This window comes from Anolis sagrei, chromosome Y (assembly GCF_037176765.1).
Source record: "Anolis sagrei isolate rAnoSag1 chromosome Y, rAnoSag1.mat, whole genome shotgun sequence".
In the NCBI taxonomy this organism is placed as follows: Eukaryota; Metazoa; Chordata; class Lepidosauria; order Squamata; family Dactyloidae; genus Anolis; species Anolis sagrei.
In genome coordinates, this window is record NC_090035.1 from 7,809,912 (window position 1) to 7,827,875 (window position 17,964).

At 45.3% G+C, this 17,964-nt stretch overlaps 1 protein-coding gene across 1 annotated transcript in view; it reads left to right on the forward strand.

Annotated features, from left to right (window-relative positions):
• The window catches only part of LOC132782166 (caspase recruitment domain-containing protein 11), a 177,620-nt gene that overhangs the window by 138,892 nt on the left and 20,764 nt on the right, over positions 1–17,964 (forward strand). Inside the window, exons 19-22 of the mRNA XM_067461883.1 lie at positions 1,240–1,336; positions 4,746–4,841; positions 7,798–7,930; positions 9,121–9,300. Of these exons, the coding sequence (XP_067317984.1) occupies positions 1,240–1,336; positions 4,746–4,841; positions 7,798–7,930; positions 9,121–9,300 (506 nt within the window). The remainder of the gene's footprint in view (positions 1–1,239; positions 1,337–4,745; positions 4,842–7,797; positions 7,931–9,120; positions 9,301–17,964) is intronic.

Sequence of the window (17,964 nt, forward strand, 5' to 3'; positions counted from 1 at the left end):
TGACACCCCCTCATGACCCCCCCAAGGGTCCCGACCCCCAGGTTGAGAACCACTGATCTATGACAAGCATCCTCAGAGGTAGATGCAGGCGAAACGTCAGGAGAGAATGCTTCTAGAACATGGCCATATAGCCCAAAAAAACCTACAACAACCCAGTGATTTCGGCCATGAAAGCCTTCGACAATACAATAAGCTCACTATGTCTGAGGATGCTTGCCATAGATGCAGGCGAAACGTCAGGAGAGAATGCCTCTAGACCATGGCCATACAGCCCGAAAAAACCTACAACAACCCAGTGATTCCGGCCATGAAAGCCTTCGACAATACAATAAGCTCACTATGTCTGAGGATGCTTGCCATAGATGCAGGCGAAACGTCAGGAGAGAATGCCTCTAGACCATGGCCATATAGCCCGAAAAAACCTACAACAACCCAGTGATTCCGGCCATGAAAGCCTTCGACAATACAATAAGCTCACTATGTCTGAGGATGCTTGCCATAGATGCAGGCGAAACGTCAGGAGAGAATGCCTCTAGACCATGGCCATACAGCCCGAAAAAACCTACAACAACCCAGTGATTCCGGCCATGAAAGCCTTCGACAATACAATAAGCTCACTATGTCTGAGGATGCTTGCCATAGATGCAGGCGAAACGTCAGGAGAGAATGCCTCTAGACCATGGCCATACAGCCCGAAAAAACCTACAACAACCCAGTGATTCCGGCCATGAAAGCCTTCGACAATACAATAAGCTCACTATGTCTGAGGATGCTTGCCATAGATGCAGGCGAAACGTCAGGAGAGAATGCTTCTAGAACATGGACATATAGCCCAAAAAAACCTACAACAACCCTGTGATTCCGGCCATGAAAGCCTTCGACAGTACATCAAATTATCGTTCAGGAATGAAGATGCAAAATCTGCAGGTAGAACTGTAATTATTCCAAAAGTTTGGGGCTGAGGCATGGAGAAAAACCTTGGGAAATATGTGTGATTATCAGGGGTAAAGAAAGGATGAATGTGCTTGGCATGAACATCGATCCCTCTTCTGAACTGCCTCCAGCTTTTTGGGATGGGGAGAAAATATTGAATGTCTCCAGCCTAAACAATTAGGAGACAATGATGTGCAGTCAAGACTGCCTTTCCTTTACTGGACTTCTTCATGCTACTATTTTTCCTTGATTTACTCGATGGTTGATGCCCTGAGTTTGCACAGACTCCCAAATCTTTGTTTGCAGAGCCCAACAGCTCCTCCTAGTGAAGTTGCAACGGCTGATGAACAAAGGAAACCGGGATGAGATGGACAATTCGTACGGTACGCTCCGAACGTCGCGGGTAAGTCGTGCCTTTGAGATGCATCATCTTGCTTAAGTTGGGTGCTGCTTCTCCTAATCGTTTTCCTCCTTTCATTGTCTGTGAATGCACTGTTCTCTGTGATATTTCAGTTGGTTAATATGATAGATAAGCTTCAGAATGCAAGATTTCTGGACATGCATTTTCCCACCAAAAATTGCAGAATTCAACTCATAGTTTGGAATGTGTTGCTGTTAATTGTTGTCAAATCAACCTCAACCTATGGCAGTGGTTCTCAACCTTCCTAATGCCGCGACCCCTTAACACAGTTACTCGTGTTGTGGTGACCCCCAACCATAACATTGTTTTCGTTGTTGCTTCACAACTGTAATTTTGCTACTGTTATGAACTGCCATATAAGTATCCAATATGCAGGAAGTATTTCCATTTACTGGACCAAATTTAGCACAAATACCCGATACACCCAAATTTGAATACTAGTAGGGTTGAGCAGAGGGTTGATTTTTTCAATTGGGAGTTGTAGTTGCTGGGATTTATAGTTCATCTACAATCAAAGAGCATTCTGAACTCCACTAATGATCAAATTGAACCAAACTTGGCACACAGAACTCCCATGACCAACAGAAAATACTGGAAGGGTTTGGTGGGCATTGTCCTTGAGTTTGGGAGTTGTAGTTCACCTACACCTAGAGAGCACTGTGGACTCAAACAATGATGGATCTGGACTAAACTTGGCACAGATACTCAATATGCCCAAATGTATACACTGGTGGTGTTTGGGGAAAATAGACCTTGACATTTGGGAGTTGTAGTTCCTTGAATTTATAGTTCACCTACAGTCAAAGAGTATTCTGAATCCCACCAATGATAGAATCGGCCAAACTTCCCACACAGAACCCCCATGACTAACAGAAAATACAGTGTTTTCTGATGGTCTTTGGCGACCCCTTTGACACCCCATCGTGACCCCCCCCTCCAGGGGTCCTGACCCCCAGGTTGAGAACCACTGACCTATGGGATCCTATGAATGACAGACCTCTATGTCTCCCTGCTCTTGACAGACCTTCCAAGGTCTTGCCAACAGAGAGCTGCGAGTTTGCAAGACTTTAGTAGGGCTTAGTTAAACATAGTTTGGAAATACATATGATGTATTAATGAAGTCCGTAAATTAATGACAGAGCCTTTGAAGAAGTCCCTATCCTGAATCCCTAATGGTAGTCATGAATATGTATGTGAGGCTTCAAGTCACATGAATTTCAGAGGATAGTACAAGGGTTATCTGGAAAGTAAGGTTACAAGGCATGTAGTTCTCGCAGGGAATTTTCATGGGGGAAGTTGGTATCATTGCCATGTAGGGGGAAGCCAGAGGAAGTGAACGAGCAGTGCCAGTCGTCAGTAGCTCATCAACTGGCATTGTGGTGAAGGTTGGAGATGAGCATCCTCATTCCATTTTCCTCCAAGTGCAATATTCACACTGTAATGCGCTACCTAAATGCTAAGGGGAACTTTCACAAGGGGAAGTTGGTATCATTGCCATGTAGAGGGAAGCCAGCGGAAGTGAACGAGCAGTGCCAGTCGTCAGTAGCTCATCAACTGGCATTGTGGTGAAGGTTGGAGATGAGCATCCTCATTCCATTTTCCTCCAAGTGCAATATTCACACTGTAATGCGCTACCTAAATGCTAAGGGGAACTTTCGCAGGGGGAAGTTGGTATCATTGCCATGTAGAGGGAAGCCAGCGGAAGTGAACGAGCAGTGCCAGTCGTCAGTAGCTCATCAACTGGCATTGTGGTGAAGGTTGGAGATGAGCATCCTCATTCCATTTTCCTCCAAGTGCAACATTCACACTTTAATACACTACCTAAATGCTAAGAGGAACTTTCGCAGGCGAAGTTGGTATCATTGCCATGTAGGGGAAAGCCAGCGGAAGTGAACGAGCAGTGCCAGTCGTCAGTAGCTCATCAACTGGCATTGTGATGAAGGTTGGAGATGAGCATCCTCATTCCATTTTCCTCCAAGTGCAACATTCACACTGTAATACACTACCTAAATGCTAAGGGGAACTTTCGCAGGGGGAAGTTGGTATCATTGCCATGTAGGGGGAAGCCAGAGGAAGTGAACGAGCAGTGCCAGTTGTCAGTAGCTCATCAACTGGCGTTGTGGTGAAGGTTGGAGATGAGCATCCTCATTCCGTTTCCCTCCAAGTGTGAAGTTTGCACTGTAATACGCTACCTAAATGCTAAGGGCATCAACACCACTGCGATTCAACGCGAAATCATTTCAGTTTATGGAGAGGACATAATATCAAGATAGCATGTGACAAAATGGGTATGGAATATATTATGAGACCATAAAGAAATTTCACGGAGCCATCCAAAACAAATGTCGTGGGATGCTGATGGTGGGAGTCTGTCTCCTTCATGTCAATGCGCTTCCACACACCACTCACGCAATACTAAAGTTGTTGACTTCCTTTGGTTGGGATGTTTTAAGCCACCCCATTCGCAGCCCCAATCTCACACCCAGTGACTATTATCTGTCCACTAAATTGAAGGAACACCTGGGTGGAAAACACTTTTCTGACAATGACAAGGTGAAAATCAAAGTGACGAACTGGCTGAAAAAGGCGGAGGGAAACTTCTATGACACAGGCATCAAACACTCATCCCACGGATGACAAAATGTATTGAACTGAATTGTGATTATGTGGAAAAATAATGTATTATCTATGCTACAATCCATGTACACTTCATTAAAATATAGTTATTCTTTGTATTTTTAAAAAATATTGTAACCTTACTTTCTGGATATCCCTCGTAGCTTTATTTATATCCATCTTTTTCTCAAATGAAAACATATACAACATGATTTAAATTATATTAAACTTGGAGCCCTCGGTGGCGCAGTGGGTTAAGCCACTGAGCTGCTAAACTTGCTGACCAAAAGGTTGGTGGTTCAAATCCTGGGAGCAGGGTAAGCTCCTGCTGTTAGGCCCAGCTTCTGCTAACCTAGCAGTTCAAAAATATGCAAATGTGAATATTTATTTATTTATTTACTTACTTACTTTACTTTACTTTACTTGTATACCGCTCCTCTAAGCCATCAGGCGACCCATCAAGCCATCAGGCGAATAGATCAATAGGTACCACTCTGACGGGAAGTTAACGGCACTCCATGCAGACATGCTGGCCACATGACCTTGGAGGTGTCTATGGACAACGCCAGCTCTTCGTCTTAGAAATGGAGATGAGCACAATGCCGGCTCTTCGGCTTAGAAATGGAGAGTAGGACACGGCTGGACTTAATGTCAGGGGAAAGGCTTTACTTTACTATGAATGGTCTCGGTTGTAACTGAGTCTGCTTAGACAAAAAAGCTGTGTTCAACATGTTTGCACCCTGTTTTCTCCTGAAATATGTTTCCCTTCTGCCAGAATACACTGCAGCCGGAAGACCACACGCCACCAAGCGACGCTAAAACCAGTCCCCGCCTTTCCCGAGCCAGCTTCCTTTTGGGGCAGATTCTACAGGTAAAAAAAAAAGAAAGAAACACATTGAAATGTTACCTTTTGTCGGCATGCACAGTTTTGGCTGGCTTTCCCTTGCATCAGTCTCACTTTGTGTCTCCTTTTGCAAGTCATGTTTCTCCCACCTGTGCCAACTGCAGGGTTCGTTGGAGCTGTGGAAAGCACTTCTGAGAAAGCAGTGAAGCCACATTTGGGGTTATCAAAAAAGCCAAGTTAGTTGATACAATATAGTACCAGGGTCTCAAGCTGATAATCCTGCCAGTGGGATGCAGGTGTTGCCTTCTGCACTGCTGTTCTGCCACTTACCCATGGAAGCAATGGCCGGCTTGTTATTTGCTATGTTTTGGCACCACCAAAGTGGCTGGTCAGAGAATGGCACTGCATGCACCAGCTTAGAGGCTGGTGGGGTCCTATGTGCACACAGTTGCGTCCCTTTAATGCCACAGTTAATTTGTTCCAAGTTGAGTCTGAACTTTGAAGGATCTTTCTAAGATGCCCAAGCCCTGGTTCCCAAAATAGGTTCAGGATTTTAGCAATCAGAAAACCAGAATGAGACATTAGGAATGGTTTCTTGACAGTGCACATTGTTTGACAGTGGCATGGAGTGCCTCAGAGTGTTGGTGCCTTCAGTCTTTGGAAGTTGGGTCAGCGTCTTTCAGGAGTGCTTTAGTTGTATATTCCAGTATAGCGGAGATTTGGGCTAGATGGCCTTTCTAGTCCCTTCCAACTTTAGTTACACTTCTACAGTTGACATAAGGAAAGGCATCTATGGACGGCAGGCTCCTCAGCATGGAAAATGAAACAACAGCACCTCCCCATGGCCGAGCTGAGCACAGCCAGATGCCGGAAATGAAAAAACTAGAAGTCTTGCCTTTGTTTATGTACTGTTTGTCTTTGTCAATTGTATAACAGCATTGAATGTTTGCCATATATGTACCTGTACTCCGCTTTGAGTCCCCTCAGGGAGATAGAGCAGAATATAAATAAAGCATTGTCGATGTATTGTCGAAGGCTTCCATGGCTGGAATCACTGGGTTGTTGTAGGTTTTTCCGGGCTATATGGCCATGTTCTAGAGGCATTTTCTCCTGACGTTTCGCCTGCATCTATGGCAAGCATCCTCAGAGGTAGTGAGGTCTGTTGGAAGTAGGAAAATGGGTTTATATATCTGTGGAATGACCAGGGTGGGACAAGGGACTTTTATCTGCTGCAATAAATAAAGTATATTATTATTATTATTATTATTGGGTTGTTGTAGGATTTTTCGGGCTATATGGCCATGTTCTAGAGGCATTCTCTCCTGACGTTTCGCCTGCATCTATGGCAAGCATCCTCAGAGGTAGTGAGGTCTGACCTCACTACCTCTGAGGATGCTTGCCATAGATGCAGGCGAAACGTCAGGAGAGAATGCCTCTAGAACATGGTCTTATATCCCAAAAAAACCTACAACAATCCAGTGATTCCGGCCATGAAAGCCTTCGACAATACAATATCTCAAGAGCTAGAAGTTTGCAATATCTCAAGAGCTAGAAGTCCTTCGACAATACATTATTATTATTATTTGAAAGACCACAAGATGAGTCCACAGCAGACATTCTGCTGGCTGTTGAATTGGATCACACGTCGGACACTTCCCAAGTGTCTAGGACTGTGTGATGTATCGGTGAATAATGCGTGCAGATCCCAGTAAGGTGGCCTTTTGCAGCTGGCAGATGGTAATTTTGTCAGCGCTGATTGTGTTTAAGTGCAGGCCAAGATCTTTAGGCACTGCACCCAGTGTGCCGATCACCACTGGGACCACCTTTAGTGGTTTGTGCCAGAGTCTTTGCAGTTTGATCTTTAAATCCTCATATCGTGTCAGCTTTTCCAGTTGTTTCTCTTCAGTCCTGCTGTCACCTGGGATTGCAACTTCCATGATCCATACTTTGTTTTTTAACACGATTGTGAGTTCAGGAGTATTGTGCTCCAAAACTCTGTCTGTCTAAATTTGGAAGTCCCAGAGGAGTTTGGCGTGTTCATTTTCTGTAACTTTTTCAGGCTTGTGGTCCTAGCAGTTCTTTGTTGCAGGCAGATGGTGTTTGTGGCACAAGTTCCAATGAATCATCTGAGTAATGGTGTTATACCTCTGCTTGTAGTCTGTCTGTGCAATCTTCTTGCAGCAGCTGAAATAATGAACCCCCTGTGCCGGCAGGACTGAAGACCGACAGGTCGCAGGTTCGAATCTGGGGAGAGGCGGATGAGCTCCCTCTATCAGCTCCAGCTCCTCATACGGGGACATGAGAGAAGCCTCCCACAAGGATAATAATAACATCAAAAATCATCCGGGCGTCCCCTGTGCAACATCCTTGCAGACGGCCAATTCTCTCACACCAGAAGCAACTTGCGGTTTCTCAAGTCGCTCCTGACATGACTAAAAAAAAAAAGCTGAAATAATAATTTATTATTACTACTACTACTAATAATAATAATAATAAAAACCAGTGCCAGTAAACATTGTTACCCATTACAATGTGCATTGCATCTCACTGGGTTGTCTTCAGCTCTTTCCTTTAATAATAATAATAATAATAATCAGTGCCAGTAAACATTGTTACCCATTACAATGTGCATTGCATCTCACTGGGTTGTCTACAACTCTCCTTTTTGTCAAGATCCATCAAGGATCTGACTGCAGATTTATTTCCATGTACAGTGTGAGTCAGGACACAGGTCAACACAGATAGGTCCAAAGTTGCATGTCTAAGGCTGCCAAAGGTCATGTTCCAGATCTACAATTGAAATAAATTCAGAAAACCTACAGGAAGTTGCATGATTCAAACAAGCCGAAGGAGGTCAAGTCCAAATAGCAGTTGTGTACTGGGATGGACTCAGGGATTTCTTCCTTCTTGGATGCATTTCCAGTCAGATGGGCTGCTCTCCTTGAAAGGTCCTAGTCTTGACCAGGCCTTTGCCTACTCTCAGTTTGTCAGCAGGTCGGAAAACAAGTACAAGCGAATGAACAGCAACGAACGCGTCCGCATTGTCACCTCGAAAGACACCCGTTCCAGATCAGAGGTCCAGCCGGTGACCAAGGCCATGATTGACAGATTTGAAGGTATGGCATGACATTTCATACTCTGCCTCAGAAGGGCGCAGAAAATTGATCTATGGTCCTGGTCTGGGATTGCTATGAGTAATTGCCACTAAGGGCAATGAGTAGACTGTAATGGCCTCAAATCTTCCCAAATGGTCCATTGAATCAATAGGAATATGAATAAGGGTTTCTTCTATTTCATGCAGCTTACTTCCTTAGGCGATCCCTCGCTGTCCAAATAGGATTGTCTTCCAAGATTGGTGTACTAGCGATGGGTGACTGTGGAGCCCTATTCTTGTTTACCTGCAGCAAAGGCGGTCCCAGTCAGGGTTGGCTTGACACGCCTTCCTCTTAGCACATTTCTCTGTTTTGCCCTTCATTCGTATCTCTTCAAATTCTACAGCACTGCTGGTCACAGCTGACCTCCAGCTGGAGCACTCGAAATATGCACCATTAGACAGCTCAAGACATCTTTTACCCAGTCCTTACATGCCCTCCATTAGTAACCCAATAAATTCTACAGCACTGCTGGTCACAGCTGACCTCCAGCTGGAGCACTCAAAATATGCACCATTAGACAGCTCAAGACATCTTTTACCCAGTCCTTACATGCCTCAAGCTTGCAGATACCTGTTTTCTAGATTGGTCAATATATTTGTCTTTCTTGAGATGATGAAATTGTCTGAAGGGTCTAAACCTCTCTGTGGCCTTCCCTACGCAGCCAGGTTTGGGGAATCAGGTGCCAGTTCTGTACCTGAGTACATCTCATAATGATGACAGTGGTGATATGTGAGAGGAAGTCACAGGGAGGAGGGAGCAAGCTTGTTTTTTTGCTTCCCTGGAGACTAGGACGCGGAACAATGGCTTCAAACTACAAGAGAGGAGATTCCATCTGAACATGAGGAAGAACTTCCTGACTGTGAGAGCCATTCAGCAGTGGAACTCTCTGCCCCAGAGTATGGTGGAGGCTCCTTCTTTGGAGGCTTTTAAACAGAGGCTGGATGGCCATCTGTCAGGGGTGCTTTGAATGCAATATTCCTGCTTCTTGGCAGAATGGGGTTGGACTGGATGGCCCATGAGGTCTCTTCCAACTCTTTGATTCTATAATTCTATGTGATGATATTGATTATTGTATTTCTTATCTGCCTCTCCTCACAGCATGAGGCAGAGCACAACATAGTGAAAAACACACCATCATGTCTTTCTTCCAGAGTTTGATTCCGTAACGGAGATCAATAAGAGCTTCAGCTTGGTGCCGTATAGCTCGGTGCGTCCCGTCCATTGTGACCGCCGGCGACCCGTCCTCTTCAGCCCCACGATGCTTTCCAAGACCTTCATTCAGAAGCTGCTCAATGCCGGAGGAGCCCTGGAATTCAATTTGTGCAAACCAGGTAAATCTCATCTATAGCCTGCCTGGTCCTAAGAGAACTCACAGCTGTGTCCATTTGGGGCAGGAGTTGAATTTGTGGATTTGTGAAACTCCTGAGTAACAAGAAACCAATGTGCAGTTGATCCACTGCTAAAACCTTCAGTGTGGGAGATGTGGCCTTTGACCTGTGGGGTCCCGCAAAGTTCCATTCTCCCCCCCCCCCAAAAAAAATCAGGTTAAAAAAACCTGGTTTACTCCTAAATTTTAACTGGTTAACCAAATCCCCATGCTAAGTCTGTGAGACGCAAAAAAATAAGAGTCCCTCCAGAACTACAAGCACTATCTCAAGCAAATATTGTCAATTTATTCACACTGTCAATACTTGCAGGAATAGCCGAAGTAGTGAAGCAACCAAGTTGGGGGGGGGGGGGGGGTGTTGAATGCTCTCATTAAGGAGGCCAGACTTGATGGAAGTGGTTGATAGGGGAGGAGCTGCAGGCTATTGAAGGCTGCTCTGCCCCCTGCTGTGCTCTTTGCTTCAGCGTGAGTTAGGAGGCAGGTTTCAACCCCCCCCCCCCCCCGAAATTTTCAACTCCTCCCAAAAAAAAATTCTGGCTACGGCCATGGACCTTCGCACAGTTAAAGTATGGACAGCTGCAGCCATACCTCAAGAAACCGGACTTGGCCATGGTGGCTCATGCCTTAGTTACATCAAGACTGGATTACTGTAATGCACTCTGTGTGGGGCTGCCTTTGGTCCAAAGATCTGCAGCCAGGCTACTAACTGGAGCCAGCTATAGGGAACACATGATGCTCCTACTAAAGCAGCTCCATTGGCTGCCAATACATTTCTGGTCCCAATTCAAAGTGCTTTTGTTGTTGTTCATTCGTTCAGTCTGACTCTTCGTGACGTCATGGACCAGCCCACGCCAGAGCTCCCTGTCGGCCGTCACCACCCCCAGCTCCTTCAAAGTCAGTCCAGTCACTTCAAGGATGCCATCCATCCATCTTGCCCTTGGTCGGCCCCTCTTCCTTTTGCCTTCCACTTTCCCCAGCATAATTGTCTTCTCTAGGCTTTGTTGTCTCCTCATGATGTGGCCTAAAGCCCTAACAACTCGGGTCCTACCTATCTCTGTGACCGCATTCCCTCCTATGAACCGACACGGGCTCTCTTCTGGTCCCAAGCGTTTTGGATGAAGGATGCTGACTCTGTAATGGTAAATTGCCTAAGGAACTCCTATGAAATTCAGGGCATCATCATAAGTCAACAGGCAACTTAGAAGCATATACACGGAGAGTCTAACCGGTAGTATTCCTGCGTGCTGAAAGACAGGAGAGTGCTAATGGCTTCATGCTGGGGAAAGAGTCAGGAGTTGTCCATTATCTCTCTACTCCATGGACTTCCCATCGCTGCTTCTGGAGGACAAAACTATCGTTGGCATGATGCACAGCGAGGCTGTTCCTCCATCGTTATTATGCTCTTTTATGCGTATGCGACGGTAGACGTTGCAGCAGATCTTGCACACTTCGTTGTTGAAGAAGAGCCTGACAGTGCAACGCAGGCTGGCAATTACAGAGACGTCAGTTATTCTCCTATCCTGGCACTTCATATGTTGTTTCTTGAAATAGGTCATGCTCAAGTTCACCAGATTTAACTAGCTGGAGGATAAACATGCCGCCAGCTCCGTTCCCTGCCAGCTAAAGCCTGGGGATTGTAAATCTGAAGATAATAACAGTAGCCATGATTTCTTCTACACCTTTGATGTCCTCTGACCTCTTCAGCCCACTCAGTCCCATCCCTGTCCATCCTGCACTCATTCTTGACTTGGGTTGGATTTAACTTGCCAGATCATGGAGGCAGGATGGACTTAATCTACTTCATTATGGCCAATCTGTTGCTGTAAGTGAATGGTTGGGTCTGGGATCATGAAACAATGGAATAGCATTGAAAGGAAAGGGATTACAAGACATTATAGGTCTTTTAGTGTGATAATTGATCAACAGTGGAATAGAGTTGCCTTAAGGAGTGGTGGATTCTCTGCCTATGGAGACCTTTAAACAGAAGTTGGATGGGAGTGTAGTCTTGCCATCTCCATGCCATCTCTATGCAGTCATGCCAGCCACATGATCTTGGAGGCGTCTATGGACAACGCCAGCTCTTCAGCTTAGAAATGGAGATGGGCACCAACCCCCAGAGTCAGATGCAACTAGACTTAATGTCAGGAGAATACCTTTACCTTTACTGGATGGGAGTGTTTAGTTGTGGTACAGCCATGGTATTCCCTGTAGTAACCTATGGATGTGAGAGCTGGACCTTAGGGAAGGCTGAGCGAAGGAAGATCGATGCTTTTGAGCTGTGGTGTTGGAGGAAAGTTCTGAGAGTGCCTTGGACTGCGAGAAGATCCAACCAGTCCATCCTCCAGGAAATAAAGCCCGGCTGCTCACTGGAGGGAAGGAGACTGGAGACAAAGCTGAAGTACTTTGGCCACATCATGAGGAGAAAGCAAAGCCTAGAGAAGACAATGATGCTGGGGAAAGTGGAAGGCAAAAGGAAGAGGGGCCGACCAAGAGCAAGATGGATGGATGGCGTCCTTGAAGTGACTGGACTGACCTTGAAGGAGCTGGGGGTGGTGACGGCCGACAGGGAGCTCTAGCATGGGCTGGTCCCTGAGGTCACGAAGAGTCGGAGACGACTGAACAAATGAACAACAAGCATTTGGACTAGATAGTAGGCATAGAATCATAGAATCAAAGAGTTGGAAGAGACCTCATGGGCCATCCAGTCCAACCCCATTCTGCCAAGAAGCAGGAATATTGCATTCAAAGCACCCCCGACAGATGGCTATCCAGCCTCTATTTAAAAAGCCTCCAAGGAAGGAACCTCCACCACACTCTGGGGCAGAGAGTTCCACTGCTGAACAGCTCTCACAGTCAGGGAGTTCTTCCTCATGTTCAGATGGAATCTCCTCTCTTGTAGTTTGAAGCCATTGTTCCTTGTCCTAATAAATAATAATAATAATAATACTTTATTTGTATCCCGCTACCATCTCCCCAAGGGACTCAGTGCGGCTTACATGAGGCTGAGCCCAAACACAACAATGCAAGCAATAATCACAACAATACAAGCAATTAAAATAAGAACATAAACAATAAACATATATCGTCGAAGGCTTTCATGGCCGGAATCACTGGGTTGTGGTAGGTTTTTCCGGGCTATATGGCCATGTTCTGGAGGCAGTTTTTCTCCTGACGTTTCGCCTGCATCTATGCATATATGGCAAGCATCCTCAGAGGTAGCTTGCCATACCTACCTCTGAGGATGCTTGCCATAGATGCAGGCGAAACGTCAGGAGAAAAATTGCCTCCAGAAAATGGCCATATAGCCCGGAAAAACCTACAACAACCCAATAAAGATATAACATTATCAATAAGAAAACATACAATTAAAACTGTGAGAAGGCCAAATGTAAAATTAAAATTGGAAATAGTGCTGAAGCATGGACAAAAAGGTGATAGTGGCATTTGTGGAAAGACATACGAGCAGACCTAAAAATGTAAAGTGCTTTGGAGGGACAAAGTGCTATGGAATCATCCTAATCTCCATGGAAGCAGAAAACAAGCTTGCTCCCTCCTCTCTGTGGCTTCCTCTCACATATTTAGACATGGCTATCATATCTCCTCTCAGCCTTCTCTTCTTCAGGCTAAACATGCCCAGCTCCTTAAGCCGCTCCTCATAGGGCTTGTTATCCAGACCCTTGATCATTTTACTCGCCCTCCTCTGGACACATTCCTGCTTGTCAATATCTCTCTTGAATTGTGGTGCCCAGAATTGGACACAATATTCCAGGTGTGGTCTAACCAAAGCAAAATAGAGCATGGGGAGCATGACTTCCCTAGATCTAGACACTATGCTCCTATTGATGCAGGCCAAAATCCCATTGGTTTTTTTTGCCGCCACATCACATTGTTGGCTCATGTTTAACTTGTTGTCCATGAGCAATCCATGGTTCTAAATGGTTCTAAAGTATTTAAAAACTCTAAAATTACAACAGCAAAACAGCAGAGAGGAAACAACCAGGCACATCTTAACACCTCTCAACAAAAGATTTTCCCAGGCTCAGCCAGGCCTTCAAATGCTAATGAAGGTGGTCAGTTGAAACATTCACACCTAGCTCCAGCAGAGAAGAGCTCTATGCCCCACCCCAGCCATTCCACAGATATATAAACCCATTGTCCTAATTCCAACAGACCTCACTACCTCTGAGGATGCTTGCCATAGATGCAGGCCAAACGGCAGGAAAAATGCCTCTAGAACAGTGGTTCTCAACCTTTCTAATGCTGTGACCCCTAAATTAAGTTCCTCATGTTGTGGTGACCCCCAACCATATTTTCGTTGCTACTTCATAATGGTAATTTTGCTACTGTTATGAATTGTAATGTACTGTATATATATACTCTAGTATAAGCTGACCCGAATATAAGCCGAGGCACTTAATTTTACCCTTAAAAATTCGGAAAACTTATTGACTCGAATATAAGCCAAGAGTGGGAAATGCAGCAGTTACTGGCAAATTTCAAAAATAAAAATAAAATTACATTAATTGAGGCATCAGCAGTTTAAATGTTTTTGAATATTTACATAAAACTGTAATTTAAAACTGTCTAACTCTGATTAAATCATTATTCTAACCTTCTTCAATGTAGATGTGCTTACTAGTACATATCCTTCCAGTAATAATAAATAAATCATTATTCTAACCTTCTTCAATGTAGATGTGCTTACTAGTACATATCCTTCCAGTAATAATAAATAGAGTAAAATAATGAATGTAATAATAACAATGGAAGATTAAAATAATAAATGTAATAACAATAATAGTAAGGGTAGAATAATGAATGTAATAATAACATTAATAGATTAAAACAATAAATGTAGTAATAATAATAATAATAATAATAATGTAGAATAATAAATGTAATAACAATAGAATAAAATAATGTAATAATAACAGAGTAAAATAATAAATGTAATAATAATAATAATAAATAGAGCATGGCAATCCCCAGTCTCCCCCTCTGGGAACCCTAAAGAGACACAAAGGGGCTCCAACTTTTCCTCAAAAGACAGGAGAAAAGAGGGGAACCAAGGTGTTCAGTAATGAAATATGCTGCCTTGGAGCATGGTGGAGTCTCCTTCCTACTCTGGGCTTTTTTATGCAGAGCCATCTGTTGGGGGTGCTTTGATTGTGTGTTTCTAAGTGGCAGGAGGTGTAACTGGATGGCTCTTCCCTCTGCTCACCTTCAAGGCTGTTTTTCTCTGGGAAAAGGATGTTTGCAGAGACAGAGAGGGAGAGAGAAAGGAGGAGCCAAGCCAAATCTCCGTTTTGCCTCCAAGGTTGCTTCTGCCCTTGGAAAGGCAGTGGTGTCCACCCTTCCTCCTCCTCTTCCTCTCTCCCTCCTACAGGACACACAGAATCTGAGCAGGGGCCAGCCTCCTTGAAGGAACAGGAGCTGCCTTGGAGGGAAAAAGAGAGACTACATTACCCAGCAGGCATGTCCTGCTTCTCCCTCTCCCCTCTTCCACTTCAAATCAGCCAACATTCTGCCAAGGGGAGAGGGACTGAGGGTTTTAGGGCTCCCACTGCGGCTGTCTTCCTGCTCTCCTTCCTCTTCGGAGCCAACAACAGAGCAGCTCCCTGAGGAAGATTGCAACATGAGCAAGTCTGGGTGCAAAATCCCTTTTGCACCCCAGTCTTTCTCATGTTGCAATCTTTCCCAGGCAGCTGCTCTGCTGTTGGCTCCGAAGAGGAAGGAGAGCAGGAAGACAGACAGGCAGGTCCACGGGAGCCCTGGGTCCCAAAACCCCCCAATCCCTCTCCCCTCGGCAGAATGTTGGCTGGAAGGATGGAAAGATTGGAATGGAGTGAGAAAGAGGTCTGGGAAAGTGGGAAAGACTTGAGTGGGACAAGCAGCAAGATAGGAAAATGGGAAAGACAGGCTGGAACCTGGGAAAGGCTGGGATGCAAAGGAAGCTGGAAAAGTGGGAGAGAGGGACTGGGAATAGTTAAGACTGGGGTAGGAAGTGGGAAACTAGACTGTGGTGGGAGAGGAAGGCAAGCGCCCAGAAAGAGCTCTTGAGAGAGCACAGCACAGGCACGTGGCACCCTCTCAGCACAGCAACCACGTGCCCCTTCCTCTCCTCCTCTTGGAGCTCCAGCTCTCTCGGCACTACTGCCTTCTTCTCCTTTCTCTGCCACCCAGCTGGCCCTTCTTTCAGCCCCACCCCTCCCAACCAGGACTCACTCCAGTATAAGCCTTCCGAGCTCAGTAGAGGCAACAGCCAAGCAGGGTGCTTTCTCCCGCACTGGCCTATGCCTCCAAGCTCCTCCTCCTGACTCCCTGCAGCCTTGTGGGAAGAGGAGGAGGAGCCAACCAATGGCCGGCAGCCATTTTGGAGAGGCAGAAGGGGCGGGGCCAACTGAGGAGCCTTCGCGACCCCCAGAAAATGGCTTGGCGACCCCGCTAGGGGTCGCGACCCCCAGGTTGAGAACCGCAGCTCTAGAACATGGCCCTATAGCCCGAAAAAACCCCACAAGAACCTGGTTCTAAAGTACTTTACAAAACTAAAGTTCTGGTGATAAAAACTAGGGGGCGCTAGTGCTTTGCTTCTACAGTATTGCTGAAGTTCTGATGGTGAAAATTTCAGAACTCTAACAAAACTTTCAAAATTTCATTATTATTTCGTTATTGACTATTCTTATGACAGAACCAATTAGGAACTGCCATTTATAACAAAATTTTGAAACTTTTGTTAGAGTTCTGAAATTTTCACCACCAGAACTTGAGCAACACTGTAGAAGCAAAGCACTAGCGCCCCCCTAGTTTTCACCACCAGAACTTTAGTTTTGTAAAGTACTTCAGAACGATTTAGAACCATGGATTGCCCATTCTTACTTGATAGCCATGCCAGTTCTAAGATTTTGTGGTTCTATAGGTTGTGAATATCTCTTGTTTATCCACAATTTTCTGCTCTGCAATAGTTGGAGCATTTGGACCTCTATGGATGTTTCCTTTCTATCTCTCCAGAAGCAAAGCCGTTTTGAGCCCCTCCACGGAGGTAGAGAAGAACGGGATATAAAAGTTCTAAATTTTTATTTATTTTTTTGGTCTTGTCAGAGCAGCCAGTCCATTATATTACATTTCTAACAGAACAAAGCAAACAAACAGAAAAATACACAACTTGTGACTTTGGTAGCTGGTTAAATGTCCTTTGACCAGTATCTGGCCACTTGGAGTGCTTCCGGTGTTGCTGCAAGAAGGTGGTCAGTGGTTGCAGCAGGTGGTCAGTGGTTTGCTCCTCTCCACACTCACATGTCAAGGATTCTACTTTGTAGCCCCATTTCTGAAGGTTGGCTCTGCATCTTGTGGTGCCAGAGCGCAGTCTGTTCAGCGCCTTCCAAGTCACCCAGTCTTCTGTGTGCCCAGGAGGGAGTCTCTCATTTGGTATCAGCCATTGGTTGAGGTGCTGGGTTTGAGCCTGCCACTTTTGGACTCTCGCTTGCTGAGGTGTTCCAGCGAGTGTCTCTGTAGATCTTAGAAAACTATGTCTAGATTTAAGTCGTTGGCGTGCTGGCTGATACCCAAACAGGGGATGAGCTGGAGATGTCTCTGCCTTGGTCCTTTCACTATTGGCTGCTACTTCCCGGCGGATGTCAGGTGGTGCAATACCGGCTAAGCAGTGTAATTTCTCCAGTGGTGTAGGGCGCAGACACCCCGTGATAATGCGGCATGTCTCATTAAGAGCCACATCCACTGTTTTAGTGTGGTGAGATGTGTTCCACACTGGGCATGCATACTCAGCAGCAGAGTAGCACAGCGCAAGGGCAGATGTCTTCACTGTATCTGGTTGTGATCCCCAGGTTGTGCCAGTCAGCTTTCGTATGATATTGTTTCTAGCACCCACTTTTTGCTTGATGCTCAGGCAGTGCTTCTTGTAGGTCAGAGCACGGTAAGAGTGACTACCAGGTATTTGGGTGCGCTGCAATGCTCCAGTGGGATTCCTTCCCAGGTAATCCTCAGAGCTCGGGATGCTTCTCTGTTCTTGAGATGAAAGGCACATGTCTGTGTTTTAGATGGATTAGGGATCAGCTGGTTTTTCCTGTAGTAGGCAGTGAGAGCACCTAGAGCTTCGGAGAGCTTCTGTTCAACCATCTCAAAGCTCCCTGCTTGAGCAGTAATGGCACGATCATCAGCATAGATGAAACTCTCTGTCCCTTCTGGCAGTGGCTGGTCATTTGTGTAGATAAAGTTCTAAATAAAACACCACAATTCGATTTGTGTAGATAAAGTTCTAAATAAAACAAATAAATTCAAACACTGTAACAGCAAAAGCCAGGAGTACGTGATAGCTTCCATTCCACTGGGATGAATTCCCTCAAGGTTTTATTTCAGACGTCTAATAAGCTATCCAAAGTGATGAACTCTATCCCCATAAATAGTTTAAGCACCTTGGATAGATCCTTTAAAGCTCACACTAAAAGCAAACCTCTTTTCTCCTCGTGTGTTTGATTTAGTGTTGACTTGCCTTCCTTATTTGATGGACCTTCTCCAAAAGACGGTTGAAGGCCTGTCCGTGTTTGTACAGCACACATGGTTGTCAACCTTGTATCTATATTTTTCTTGTCTT